We start from the raw sequence: 13311 nt of genomic DNA on the forward strand, positions 1-13311 counted from the left end.
TTGAATCGATGGCTTAGGATAGTGTGGACATTGTAATAATATTAATTCTTCCAGTCCATAAACACAGGATAGAAACATTTCCAGTTATTTGTATCTTTTTCAATTTTTTTCATCAATGTCTTGGGGATTTTTCACCTCCTTGGTTAATTTGCAAGTATTCATCAGTATTTTACTGTTTTTGATGCTATTGTAAAATGGGATCCTTTTCTTTTTCACACAACTTGTTATTAATGTATAGATAGAAGTGCTACTGATTTTTGTATGTTAGTTTTGTATCCTACAAATTTACTAAATTTGCTGGTTAGATCTAAGAGTTTTTTTTGTGGCATCTTTAGGACTTTCTGTATATAAAATGATGTCACCTGCAGAGACAGGTTTACACCTCCCCTTTCCAATTTTGATGCCACTGATTCATTGGTCGATTGTCTGGTAGGACTTCCAGTACTATGTTGAACAGAAGTGATGAAAGTGGGCATCCTTGTCTTTTCCTGATCTCAAAGGGAAATGTTTCAACCTTTCAACATTGAATATGATGTTAACTGTGGACTTCTCATATATGGCCTTATTATGTTGAGGTACATTCCTTTTATACCTAATTTGTTAAAGGATTTTATCATGAACAAATGTTGGATTTTGTCAAATGGTTTTTCTGCATCTTTTGAGATGATCATGATTTTTTCCTTTCATTCTATTAATGTGAAACTTCACATTGACTTATTTTGAACCATCCTTGCATCCCAGGGATAAATCCCACTTGATCATGAGAAATTGCCCTTTTAGTGTGCTGAATTTGGTTTGCTAGTACTTACTGAGAATTTTTGCATCCATACTCATCAGGGGTATTGGCTCATAGACTTCTTGTAGTGTCCTTTTCTGGATTTGGTATCAGGGTAATGCTGGCCCCATGAAGTGAGTTTGGAGCAGTTCCTTCCTCTGTGAATTTCTGGAAGAATCTGAGGACTGGGATTAATTCTTCTTTAAATATTTGATAAGATTTATCAATGAAGCCATTTGGTCTAGGGCTTTTCTTCATTGGGAGGTTTTTGATTACTGATTCAATATCTTACTCATTATTGGGCCTTTCAGATTCTCGTTCTTCCTGATTCAGTCTTGGTATGTTGTATGTTTCTAAGAAGTTTTCCGTTTCTTCCAGGTTGTCCAGATTGTTCGCATAGTTGTTTATAGTAACCTCTTAAGATTCTCTGTATTTCTGTGGTATTAGTTGTAACATCTGCTATTTCATTTGTAATTTTGTTGATTTGGATCTTCTCTTTTTTCCCTGGTTAGTCTACTTAATAATTTATCAATTTTGTTTATCTTTTCAAAGAAGTGACTCTTAGTTTTGTTACTCTATTATTTTCTTGTTCCCTGTTTCATTTATTTGTTCTCTAATCTTTATTATTTTCTTTCTTCTGCTAACTTTGAGATCATTTTTTTTTCTAGTTCATTAAGGTATACAGTTAGGTTGTTTAAGATTTTTCTTATTCCTTAATGTAGGCATTTATTGCTATAAACTTCCCCCACAGAATTGCTTTCACTGGGCCCTGGCTGGGTAGCTCAGTTGGTTACAGCATCATCCCAATTGGCCAAGTTTGCCAGTCTGATTCCCCAGTCAGGGCACATAAAATAATCAACCAATGAATACATAAATAAGTGGAACAACAAATCAGTGTTTCTCTCCCTTTCTTCCTCTCTCTAAAAATCAATCAATGATTTGTTTTGAAATTGCTGCATTTCAGAGCTTTGGTTATGTTGTTTCCATTTCTGTCTCAAGATACTTTTAAAATGTTCCCTTTAATTTCTTCTTTGATGCATTGATTGTTCAGGAGACTGTTGCTTAACTTCCATGTTATTTCCTTTTATTGATTTCGAGTTTCATACCATTATGGTCAGAGAAGATACCAGGTAAGATTTCAGTCTTCTTGGATTTGGTAATACCTTTGTGGCCTAATACAGGGCATATGCTAGAAAATGTTCCATGCGTGCTTGAGAATGTGTCCACTGCTGTGGTCAGACAGAATGTTCTGTATATCATTTAGGTCCATGTGGTCTATAGTATTCAGAGCCACTGATTCTGTGTCTGATCCAGTTCAGAATAGAGCATTAAAACCCCTGGCTGTTACTGTATTAGTTTATTTCTTCTGTTAACACACTTAATTTTTGCTATATATATTTAGATGCTCTCATGTTGAGTGCATGTTTTAAATTGTTACATCTTCTTCATAGCTTAACACCATGATGGATGAAGAGGTTAATTTTTACCAATTTTCCAGTCTGTTTTATCTGCTGTAAGTGTAGTGCTACCACTGATATTTTTGAGGGGTTTCCATTTGCTTGAAATATCTTTTTCCATCCCTTCATTTTCAGCCCACAAGGGGGACCCCCCCAAAAAACTGGAATTATCTTCTGGAGGGTGGGCTCCCTGTAGTGCAGGCTTCCCCTGCTAGGTGAGTCTTCTAGGAACCCATCTGTATCAGTGTGCCAGCTGGTGTCGTAGTGAGAAGCTGAATTCAGCTTCAGTGAATTCTTTTTGAAGACACAAAACACGTTTGCTCATTTCACGACGGGTGATTTACAAGCTCACTGCCCGCTCCGTGCTGAGTGTTCAGCAGTTTTTGACCGAAAATGGCATGGCCCCCATGCCCCACCCTCCCTACTCACCCGATCTCACCCTGAGCAACTTTTTGTTTCCCTGGATAAAAAAAAAAAAAATGTCCTCACAGGGAAGTGTCTTGCTGATGTGGAAGAGGTGAAACAAACAAAAAAAAAAACAGCAGAAGCACTAAAAGGCATCAGAATCAATGAGTTGAAAAACTGTTTTGTGCAGTAGAAAAAAGCCTCAATAGGTGTATTACTTCAAATGGAGAGTACTTTGAAGTTGATTAAAGTTTAAACCTGTAATAGTAAATACATAATTTTTTGTAAATAAATGTTGGGGGTTTTTGGGTCCCCCTGTGTTGTTTTTTTTTTAATCTAACCATTCTGTGTCTTTTGGTTGGAGAATTTAATCCATTTATGTTTAAGGTAATGATTGATAGGCAAGAACTCATTGCCATTTTGTTGTTTTTCTTTCATGCTTTTTGTTCTTAGTGTGCTTTGACTTCCTTATGTTCTTTTGTATAACTAGGACAGAATTTTCCCTTGTGCTTACATGGGGCATATAGAAAATATCTTAAGATTATAATGCCCTACTTTGAACTGATAGCAATTTAACTTGGATAGGCATTCCTAAACTTTACACTTTTACTTCTCCCCCCACTGCTTCACATTTTAAGTTATTAATATTAGAGCTTAGACATTTTTATACTGTATATCCAATAGCAGATTATTGTAGTTATGGTTATTTTCCTGCATTTGTTAACTTTTGAACTAGAGTTATAAGTGAATTCTATACCACTATTACTATACTACAGAATTTAACTTTGACATGTTTATTACAACATTAATTTTACCTGACCTTATGTTTTTATGATGTTAATAAGCATCCTTTTACCTCCACTTAAAGAACTCCCTCCTTGTAAGGCAGGTCTGGTGGTAATGAACTCCCTGCACTCCCATTTGTTCAGGGAAGTCTGTCTCCCTCCTTAATTTCTGAAGAACAGCTTTGCCTGGTATAGAATTTTTGTCTGACAGCCTTTTTTTTTTTCTTTCAATACTTCAAATATACTATCTCATTCTGGTTTCTGAAGTTTCTGTTGAGAGATCTTCCAGTAGTCCCTTTTGTAACTTCTCTTTTTTCTTGCTGCTTTCAAAATTCTGTCTTTGATTTTTGACAATTTAATCACAGTGTGTCTCAGTGTAACCCTATTCAGGTCCAACCTATCTGGGGTTCTTTGGGGCTCATGAATCTGGATGTCCATTTCTCTTCCCAGGTTTGGGAAATTTGCAGCCATTTGTTTTAAATACACTTTTTGTTCCTTTCTCTTTCCCTTCCCTTTTGGGCATTCCCAAGTGTTGATACTGTGTCTATTGATTGTGTCCCTTAAGTCCTGCAGGCTGCTTTCTACTGTTTTCTTTCTGTTCCTCTGAATGGGTAATTTCAAATGTCCTCTCTTCTAGGTCACTGATTCTTTTGTCTGCATGGTCAAGTCTGCTTTTGAATTCTTCGGTTTCAATTCAATCCTCTATTGAATTCTTCAGTTCAGTCTTACTTTTCGGTTCTAGGATTTGTTTGGTGTTTTTCCGGTTGTGTCTATTTCTTTGTTGAACTATTCATTTTGTTCATGCATTGTTTTCCTGATGTGTTTAGTTGTCTGTATTCTTTGTAGCTCACCAAACTTCTTTAAGAGAATCATTCTGAATTTTTTTTCTGACAGTTCATAGATCTCCATTTCTTGAAGGTCAGTTATCAGAGCTTTTTTAGTTTCTTTTGATGGTGTCATGTTTAACTGATTTTTCATGATTCTTGATTCCTTAAGTTGGTATCAGCACATTTGGGTAAGCAGTTTCCTCCTGCAGATTTGCTTTGGTGGAGACAGTTCTTCACCAGTCAGCTTAGTTGGGTTTCTGGACATGTCTACTGGTTAAAAGTTCTTGGCAGGTGAGGCTTGCTGTCTCTTTTTGGACAGTTCTGAGGGTGGGGGTGGATGCCACTGGCTAAGAATGGTGGAAAGGGCTACTGGCTTGGGGCCCTGTCCAGTCACGACTGTGGGATGAGCTCTGCACTTACATGGGTTGTCTGATCAGGCTTCTAGACAGTTGAGGCTGGGTTCTATTCTTAGCAGTCTATGAATTAGCTTTCCTGCCCTGGCAGGGAAGCAGGACAGGCCCCAGGGCCTGCAGAGCTCACCATCTGGGTGCTCAAATCAGGCAACACTGTGCACTGAATAACCCTGACCACACAAAGCCACGGGCTGTGCTCTGGGTTCAAGTACCGCTGTAAGAAGGGCTGTTGGATGGGCTGTGCAGGTCCCTCTGTGCTGTAGTTAGGCTGTATTCAGCAATGGCTGGAGCTATAAATTACTTTCCCCGCCCAGACAGAGTGAGAGAACTGATCTCCAAGGGCAGCAAGGCTCTTCGCACTCTTGATTCAAGCCAACCTCCCCAAGTTCCCTGGCCAAATGACACCATTGGTCTTGCTCCACAGATGATCAGCTCGGCCTGCCATATAGTCTGAGTGTTACTGGGCTATGTAGCTCCTGGGTGGCCTGGCCAGGATCTCTGGTCAGGCAGGGGCCAGGAGCTGTGTGTAATCGGCAGTGAGTTAAGCTATCATTTCCTGCGTGAGGTCAGACTAAGCTCCAAGGCCAGCAAGACTCTTTCTTTAAGGACTGAATCAGGTCGACCTACATGCTGCTGAGTTCCCTGATCAGACTGTGCCACTGTCTTGGCTCCACAAGTGAGCAAAGCCACTGGTTGGAACCACTGCTTGGATGCGGCAGGAAGGAACTCAGTCTAAAAAGACCCATGTGCTGGTTGTTGCAAGGCCCTCCCCTCTTCTGTGTCACAATCAGATTCCCAGTGCAGTCCCCATGGGGCAGGACTGGAGTGGGGGTTCCCAAGAAGCAACTCGAAATGCTGGGGAGCTGGATATCTGCTGTGGGTTCTCTTTTCCTAATGGAGGAGCCGCAGGCCCAAGGCAGACCTCCCAGTGTGGTGCTGTGCTGGCCTGGGGGTGGGCAATGCTGTCATCACGTAGCCACTCCTCTTACCCTCTTAAAGTCCATCGGTCTTGGTCTCTGCGATCCAGGGGGTTCTTCAGCCTCCAGACCCTAGAAACCCTGTTTTCTAGGACTTTCTCAGTGGTGTCTTGTCCAGTTACTGGCTGTTCTTTTGGTGAGGGAGAGTGAAGTCAGGAGTGACCTGTCACCATTTTGGTGATGTCACCACAATTCAGCGTTTATCAGACTTGTAACGGCTGCCTCACAGACTTAGTCTCAGGCTTAATGACAGGGAAAGTGCCTGGTGTACAGCAGGTCCTGAGCACATGTTGGCTTCTTCCAGCATAGCCCAGCGTTCCAGCCGCCTTCCCCAGCAAATACACATGCTTCATACACATCTCATTCCTTTCTGTACAAATTCCCATACCTCTGGCTCATGCCAATTCTGCCACCTAGAATATGCTTCTCTGACTGCTAAGCTCCTACTCAGCCTTTGAAAACCAGCAGAAATATCAGCCTTGTGAAGTCTCACCAACCACTACAAATGATCAGTCCCACATCTGTCTCTTGCCACCTGGCTCCTTGCTCAGTACTTCTTAGACTGTGTTTGTTTACACATTGGCCTGTCGCATGTTGAGGGTAAGGACTCATCTTATTGATTCCTAATTCAGGAGCTGTCAGGTGGAAAACACAATTCAACATTCAGTGTACTGCCACTCAAAGCAGGAATGGGAGCTTGAAAGGATCTCCCAAGTTCAACAGATACTATTCCTATACCTTCTAGGAAACTTAAGGACATTTTGTTTCCTCAATAGTGTGATCTTAAAGCTTCTCCCCTTGTGTGATCCCACCAGCTACCAGCTCAGGAAGCACCTGTCCCACCTTCGGCACATGAAGCAGCATGGAGCCAGGAATATGGACAGATGGAGCCGCGAATGCATGGCACTGCTCCTCCAGGTTTGGAGGAAGGAGCTGGAACTAAAACCCCCAAAGACCATCACAGTAAGCAGGACCACCAAGAATCCATCCAAGAGCAGCTCGGGCGCAAGGTCCACCAGACACTCGGTGCTCAAGCAGATCTACGGTAACTGTCCTTCTGGGCACTTGGTAGTTTACAGGCTCCCCCAGTGAGTCGAATCAGAATCTGAAACAGGATTTAACGGCACTGGGCAAACCTCCATTCACGTGGGCACTGTATTATCCTTCCAGTCATCAGGAGAACCTCAGCACTACATTTGGGGCAGTCTGGGTAAGATTCGGTTTGAGATGAGGCAGTCCGGCATCTCAACCCAGAGAGCCTTCTAGCCACGAGATTTCCTGCCGGGCTTCACACCTGAGACTCACCCCTGCTGCAGCTTCCCGGGTCCCTACCTGGTCTTCCCCTGACATTGCCAGTTTGGAGGCCTCTAAGCACAGGCCCGCGCTGCCTGCCTCACTCCGACCTTTCCTTTGCTCAGACTTCACAGGGTTGCCCCTCTGCTGAATGCCCCAACCCCAAGCACTACAGTAAGGACTTGTTTAGCAGATGAAATGCTGCAAATTAAACCATTTTCTGCTTGGGAAAGAGACCATCCAAATAAACTCAGCAGAGAACAAGCCTGACTAGCTCTGCAACAGAAAAGGAGTTGAGCCAAGGCATCTTGAGCCTCTCTAGGCAGCAGAATCTCAGAACTTGCCCCTGGGCCTACAGGGCATTCCCACGCCGTACCTAATTCATCTTGGCTGACGCTCACTCGTAAGCTCAAGCCTTCATTCAGTTCAAGGAATTCAGCATTTGGGCAGGCCACGGCTACCATTGGTCGTTGCTTAATCAATCGAGTATGATTAATACTTAACCATGTTATCATTGGTTGATTTCAGGTTGCTCTCAAGAAGGGAAAGTCCGTCATCCCACAAGATCTTCAAAAGCCCAGTCTGTGCTGCGTCTCAACTCAGGTAAGGCAGCCGCCGCGCCGGCAGCGCGTCCCGGAAGACAGCATGGGCAGCAGCACTCCCCTCTGCTGTCCCATCCCCCAAACCAGAGTGACTGTCCGGGGTTCCCAGTGGTCGTCTGATTTCAGGTGCAGACTTGTTTCTCATGCCCCTTCCACGGAATTATTACTGCAGTTAATGTCTGTCTCCATAAGAGGCAAGTTATTTGTCACCAAAGCTATTATTAAAATTACCTCCAGCAGAAACAATAAATGGTAGCTGCTATTGATCTCCTTAACGCACTGTACTTGTTCACATAAAGGCAGGGGGAAGTGAGAAGACTACTCTTCTTCAAAGTCGTACCTTGGGAGATCTTGTTCCATTTTGGTTTCACATTAAGATCCTCCACCTCCTTCCTAATGGCTGGAAGGTTCTTAACCACAAATTCTGGCTTTTGCCTTTTAGGGCCTCACAGGGAAGACATTAATATTTAATGGCATATCCCTCTCAGGCTCAACTGTGCCGTTTCACTCATACAGCAGCAGCTCAGGGAACTTTCTTCTCAGCTGCAGAACGAAGGTGTTTTACTGAGGGCTTCGTTCACACCGGCATTAAACTTGGGTGATAAGTTCAGTGCTGTCAGCAGTTAATGCCAGGTCCAGTGTTTCCCTGGGCGGCGGTGACAACAGGCACCCCTCCCACGGGCTCCAGCCGTCCTGCAGGATCAGAGTGCAGCTGGGGAGGTGAACAGTGACTGTCAGCACGAACTTTAACATTCATTTAGTTTTTGATGGAGGGAAACTTGAAGGGGGAGAGTAATTACTGCCAAGTCTTTATTAAGTCAGGCAACTCACGTAATATAGACAGGTTGATCAAGGAATGGTGGGTGGGGTAGCTGGAAACTTCTAAAGGAATTAAGGCCCATAGTTCTAGTAAGAAAAAAAAAACCTCGTTATACATGAGTGAATTAAGAATAGTTTCAAAAAAAGAACTGTCAGATATAACTACCAGAGAAGGAGCATTTAGACAAATATTATTAATCTTTAAACCTTGTCTTGAGAAAAATCCAGTACTACCAGAAATCTTAAAAAATGGTGTTTAGCAGCATAAAAGGTTTTGAAAGGACTCAGTTAAACAGAATAAAAAAATTCAAAGAAATGCCTAACGGTTTCATAGGACTTCATATGTACAGAAGTGTAATTCATACTGGCTTAAAAACAGAAAAGGACTGAAGAGGATCTTTTCCTAAGCCTAAACTTGGAGGAACACAGGTTTTATTAGGCTCACTCATCCCCATTAACCATTAACCAGTGAATAAGGCGGATGGTCAGACAGAGCTGCTGGCTAGTTGAGCTCACAGGTGGCACACACAAGGCCTGCAGGCTGAATCCGGCCCCGCACCTTGTTTCTACCCGGCGGCAGCGCCGAGCTCCTTGCCCCTAGTTAAGCAGTAGTTACATTTACACAGTCCTAAAGTTACATTTGGCCCTTTGAAGGCAACCTCGAGGCTGATGTGTCCCCCAGTGAAAATGAGTTTGACACCCCTGGTTGAGCTGCAGCCTGTGTTTTATACAGAAAACATGTCTATAAATAATCTCCATATGAGCATGTCTTAAACATACACAGAAGTTTGTGCAATGTAGAATCATAGATGTCAGGTTGAACCAAAAAGAATCATTCATTTTGGTCTTCAAACTTAAATATTATTTCATTTTTTGCTTTGGGAATCGCGTAGGGTTGATCTTTCAGTTTTGCTCACTGTTCCATTTGGCGTTAGGAGACTGTCCGGCACACTGCGGATACCCACACATGTGACCGTAGACTACCGTCCAATGTGGGGAGTAGCTGTGTTAGCCGTTTCCTCCTATGAGGGAGCAGAAAGCAAGCTGGATATAGGAAAAGTGACAGCACCCACAGGCTTTCTCTCTACTTGTACTCAGGAGAGAAGTGAACAATCCCTGCTCTCCCTAGTCTTCCACACCACCCCTGCGAACCACCCACAAAGAACAGGAGCACAGCAGTGACCTGTGTGCACATACACATAAGTAAGCTCTCCTCAATTTGGGGGTCCAGCTCTTTAAAAAGAAAAGAACCCCTTGTAAAAAAAATCCATTCTGATGAATACAGTTACCATGGCTTAAGTGATTACTAGTAATGGCACCTCCTTAGATGGGTGCAGAACATTCCCGCCCACCTACAGTGGGGTTGGCAAATGACAACTCAAGACTTGAAACAGTAAAGGCAGCCAAAAAACATGCGAGTCACAAAACAGTAGTTCACTTTCATTTTATTGAAGTAACAGTATTAAAACAAGGAGAGAAAAAGATACGTGTCTAACTTTTAAAACTACTCACCTTTCATGTTCACTCTGCTCCCCAGAGGTTAGCACGTCACAGAACTGCTTCAGCAAGGTCTCCTAACTGTTTGGGGCCTCAGTATCCTCGCTTGTTAAACCAGAGGGGTGGGTACACCACTAATTTTTGCAACTGTGGCATCCTATAATTTTATAATTTCAAAGTCATGAAGAGGCCTAAACAACCCATTTCGAGTTCGATATGTCTATGAGCCTATCATCTGAGTAGTTTTTGAACAAATCTATTTTCAAAAATGGACAATAGACAAGTGTGTGGTATGTAGAGTTAAAAGAGGTGGCCCTGGCTGGTGTAGCTCAGTGGATTGAGCGCGGGCTGCAAACCAAAGCACCGCAGGTTCGATTCTCAGTCAGGGCACATGTCTGGGTTGCAGGCCATGACCCTCAGCAACCACACATTGATGTTTCTCTCTATCTCCCTCCCTTCCCTCTCTAAAAATAAATAATCTTTTTTAAAAAAATCCCTTTAAAAAAAAAAAGGTATGTATGTGCATATGTATGTTTGTACTGTTACATTGGAGAGATGTACAGAAAGATATGCCAATTGGTCTAGGCCAGCTGGAAGCCCAGGTTTATACCCACTCCTCCCACTCAAGGTTCTTCCTTGAGAGGTGCCATATATCTTTAAGATGATGGAAAATGCATGGCTGATAAACCCCCTGTCTCTGTAATATACTGGCTGTCTCCTTGTTTAGTGCCAGGTGTGGTACAACACTAAACCCTTTCTTCTTACCGCCAATAAACTCTTACCTTCAGCATTAAAATTAACCTGAATATCCACCTGATATTTGTTTTTAACAGTGAGCAACTTGCAGTGTATACACCTCCTTGAGAACAGTGGAAGATCTAAGAATTTTTCTTACAACCTGCAACCAGCCACTCAATCAAAAAACAAAACAAAGCCTCGACTGCCTGTGGAGGAAGACTGCATCCGGGGTAACTGGAACAGCTAGTAGGGAGCTGTAACTCTCTGCTGATTATCTTTGACATCTTGGGTAAACTTTAATGCCCATGCCTGAAGCCTCGTTAGCCTGAAAATGTGGTAACAATGGGAAGAAAATGTCAGAATGATTTATTTCTGTTCTTACACTACATTGTTTGGACATTACTTTAACCTGAGCTATAAAGACCAGGGTAGACCACACTTATGCAAAACGGCCTAGATGTCTGGCTTCACCTCAGTCAGTATGGATAGAAAGGAGAACTTATAACCACAGTAAAACCTAAGGTAAACTAAGACCACGAAGGCTGCTGGGCTGGGATTTCTGCTGGCCAGGCCTGGTGGAGGCCTGGTTTGTTTTGTTTCTTTCGCTTCAGTGAAGAACCTAAATGAGACAGGGAGAAGCCTGTCCTATAGCAGCCCCCTTCATGTCACTCTTTTTTCTGGAATCTAACGCAACAAACTGCATTACAGACACCACATCCCATTATTCCATCATTACAGTTTTAAGTGTGAGACCAGAATCGTGGCCCAGCGTATGCTTTCAGAAATTAACTGTAAGACCACAATAGGTGTTCTGTTCACCTCTGTTGATTCCTTACATATCACAGTTCATGTGAGCCTCTGAAGGCCACAGGCTGCGACCACATCCTCTGTGAATGGCAGTTCTGCTATCAAGTCAGCAGGTGCACAGACACCGTTTACGCACAAGGTATCAACTCAGGCCTTAACATTCCACTTGTGCTTTCTGTCTGACCTGTAGAGGGAGCAATCTTATCAAAACTCCATTCCTACTGGCAGGAAAATGCCGTTAACTGCACACCTTCCAGCTCTCTAAGAATACATGGTTTAAACGAAATCTAGTGATTGGGGGTTTGGGGACTTACGGGCTTTTGCACGTTTTTAAGGACAAAGCTAATATAGGAATTATAGACAGGCATAAACAGTGATTACATAGGCTCACAAGCACTTCCAGGGTTGCTCCCATTTTCTTAAGATTACTGACACCCTGGTCTTGACAGTAAGAGATAGGAAGCAATCAAGTGTTAACCCCCTGGATTTTTTATAGTCTGCTAAATTATTTCATGATTAGGAAAATGAATATATCTCAGAACTCACTATATATAGCCAGTTATCTTTTAGAAACTATGATGGGTTAGAAAATCACTTTTGAAAGCAGTTATCTCAATCAAACCAGCCTCCACGCAGGCATAGGAAAATCAAAAAACTAGCACTGTCTCAAAATTGTGCCCCTGTGCCAAGGGCTACAAAACCTCTGTAAATACCAACTCCATAGTGAAAGCTCAATGTCATCATGGATCAGAGTGACCACTCCCAAATGAAACAAAAAACTGCTTCCTGCTATCTGAATGACTTGGAGCTAAGAACAGAAAGAATGAGGTTTGCTTTGACGGGATCACAAAGAATTAGCTTACTTTTTTTGTAAATGGTAGTACCGTTATCACTCCGATTTTTGTAAATATCTAGTTCCTAGGAAATGTAAAATATACCACCATGTATCACGCGCCAGTCCAGGAAGCCAGCCTGCATTATTTTCCTACCTTAGTGCAAAGGAAGGTTCATAAACAACTTCTTTAAAAGTTCAGCTTTAATGACATTTATTACATCAGTCTCTCTTCAAAATTAGATGTGAATAAACCATTTTAAACAGGAAGTGCGATGGTGCCTCTTTAATATACTGCATTCAACACGCTGGGCCCCTGAGGGTGCCCAGTAATGTACACGTTAAAGCAATAATGCAAGTCCGTGAGCCACTGCTCCTGAACACCTCCACTCTTCAACGTCTGCAGAGAGAAACAAGAGTAGTTTGAGAAGTCCACTAAACTTGCCACTCCTGAAGTGATTTTCACATCCAAACATCTCAGAGCCACTGCAACAGCATCCCACCTGTAAGTCACCATGGGAAACCTTACTGGAATTACTACAGGCAGTGAAAATTCCTAGTGAAACCCGTACAAGCAATGATGGTTTCTTATGTGGTTTCGATCCCTCCCACAAATGCTAGGGATTAATGCAATTTTACCACCCACCAGCCCTACACTCCAAAATTCCTCCTCCTGGCATTCTAGAGTCTCTCCATCTTTGCACAGGGTCAACTGACTTCTGTCATTGTCTTCCTTATGGAGGCAGGTTGACTGTCCAGTATGAGTAATCCAAATTCTTGACTGCCCTTCCTTCTACTATTTCTGAATTACTGTTACATATACCAATTAAGAGCCCCCAAATCAAACATCTATACCAAAAAAAACTCAATTCTTCCCAAGTAAAAACACCAGCGGAATCATAACTGCCCCCAACAACAACAACAAAAAAACGCAACTGAACACAGAACCAACCACACTCTGTCTTCAGACGGAGCTGAAGCCTGCAACTTCCTTTCTCCGACTTCGTACTCTCCAGGGATTAACTAGAAATTGGCCTCAAGTTTATTCCTGCTAAATTTCCTAATTTGTTGAGTAATTAAGAAA

The 13311-nt window shown here is 42.5% G+C and overlaps 2 protein-coding genes across 5 annotated transcripts in view; one reads left to right on the forward strand and one right to left on the reverse strand.

The window, feature by feature from the left end:
* INVS (inversin) overlaps positions 1 to 13311 on the forward strand; it is a 145631-nt gene that overhangs the window by 120437 nt on the left and 11883 nt on the right. For all 4 annotated transcript variants that reach the window (XM_045840097.1, XM_045840099.1, XM_045840098.1 and 1 more), the window contains 3 exons: positions 6455 to 6684; positions 7461 to 7535; positions 10684 to 10818. In XM_045840097.1, coding sequence (XP_045696053.1) covers positions 6455 to 6684; positions 7461 to 7535; positions 10684 to 10818 — 440 coding nt within the window. The remainder of the gene's footprint in view (positions 1 to 6454; positions 6685 to 7460; positions 7536 to 10683; positions 10819 to 13311) is intronic.
* The window catches only part of TEX10 (testis expressed 10), a 42770-nt gene continuing 41872 nt past the window's right edge, over positions 12414 to 13311 (reverse strand). The window contains exon 15 of the mRNA XM_045840102.1: positions 12414 to 12627. Coding sequence (XP_045696058.1) covers positions 12514 to 12627 — 114 coding nt within the window. The 3' untranslated portion in view covers positions 12414 to 12513. The remainder of the gene's footprint in view (positions 12628 to 13311) is intronic.

The sequence above is a fragment of the Phyllostomus hastatus genome, unplaced genomic scaffold (assembly GCF_019186645.2).
Source record: "Phyllostomus hastatus isolate PE091 unplaced genomic scaffold, TTU_PhHast_1.1 phas_contig_34, whole genome shotgun sequence".
Lineage (NCBI taxonomy): Eukaryota > Metazoa > Chordata > Mammalia > Chiroptera > Phyllostomidae > Phyllostomus > Phyllostomus hastatus.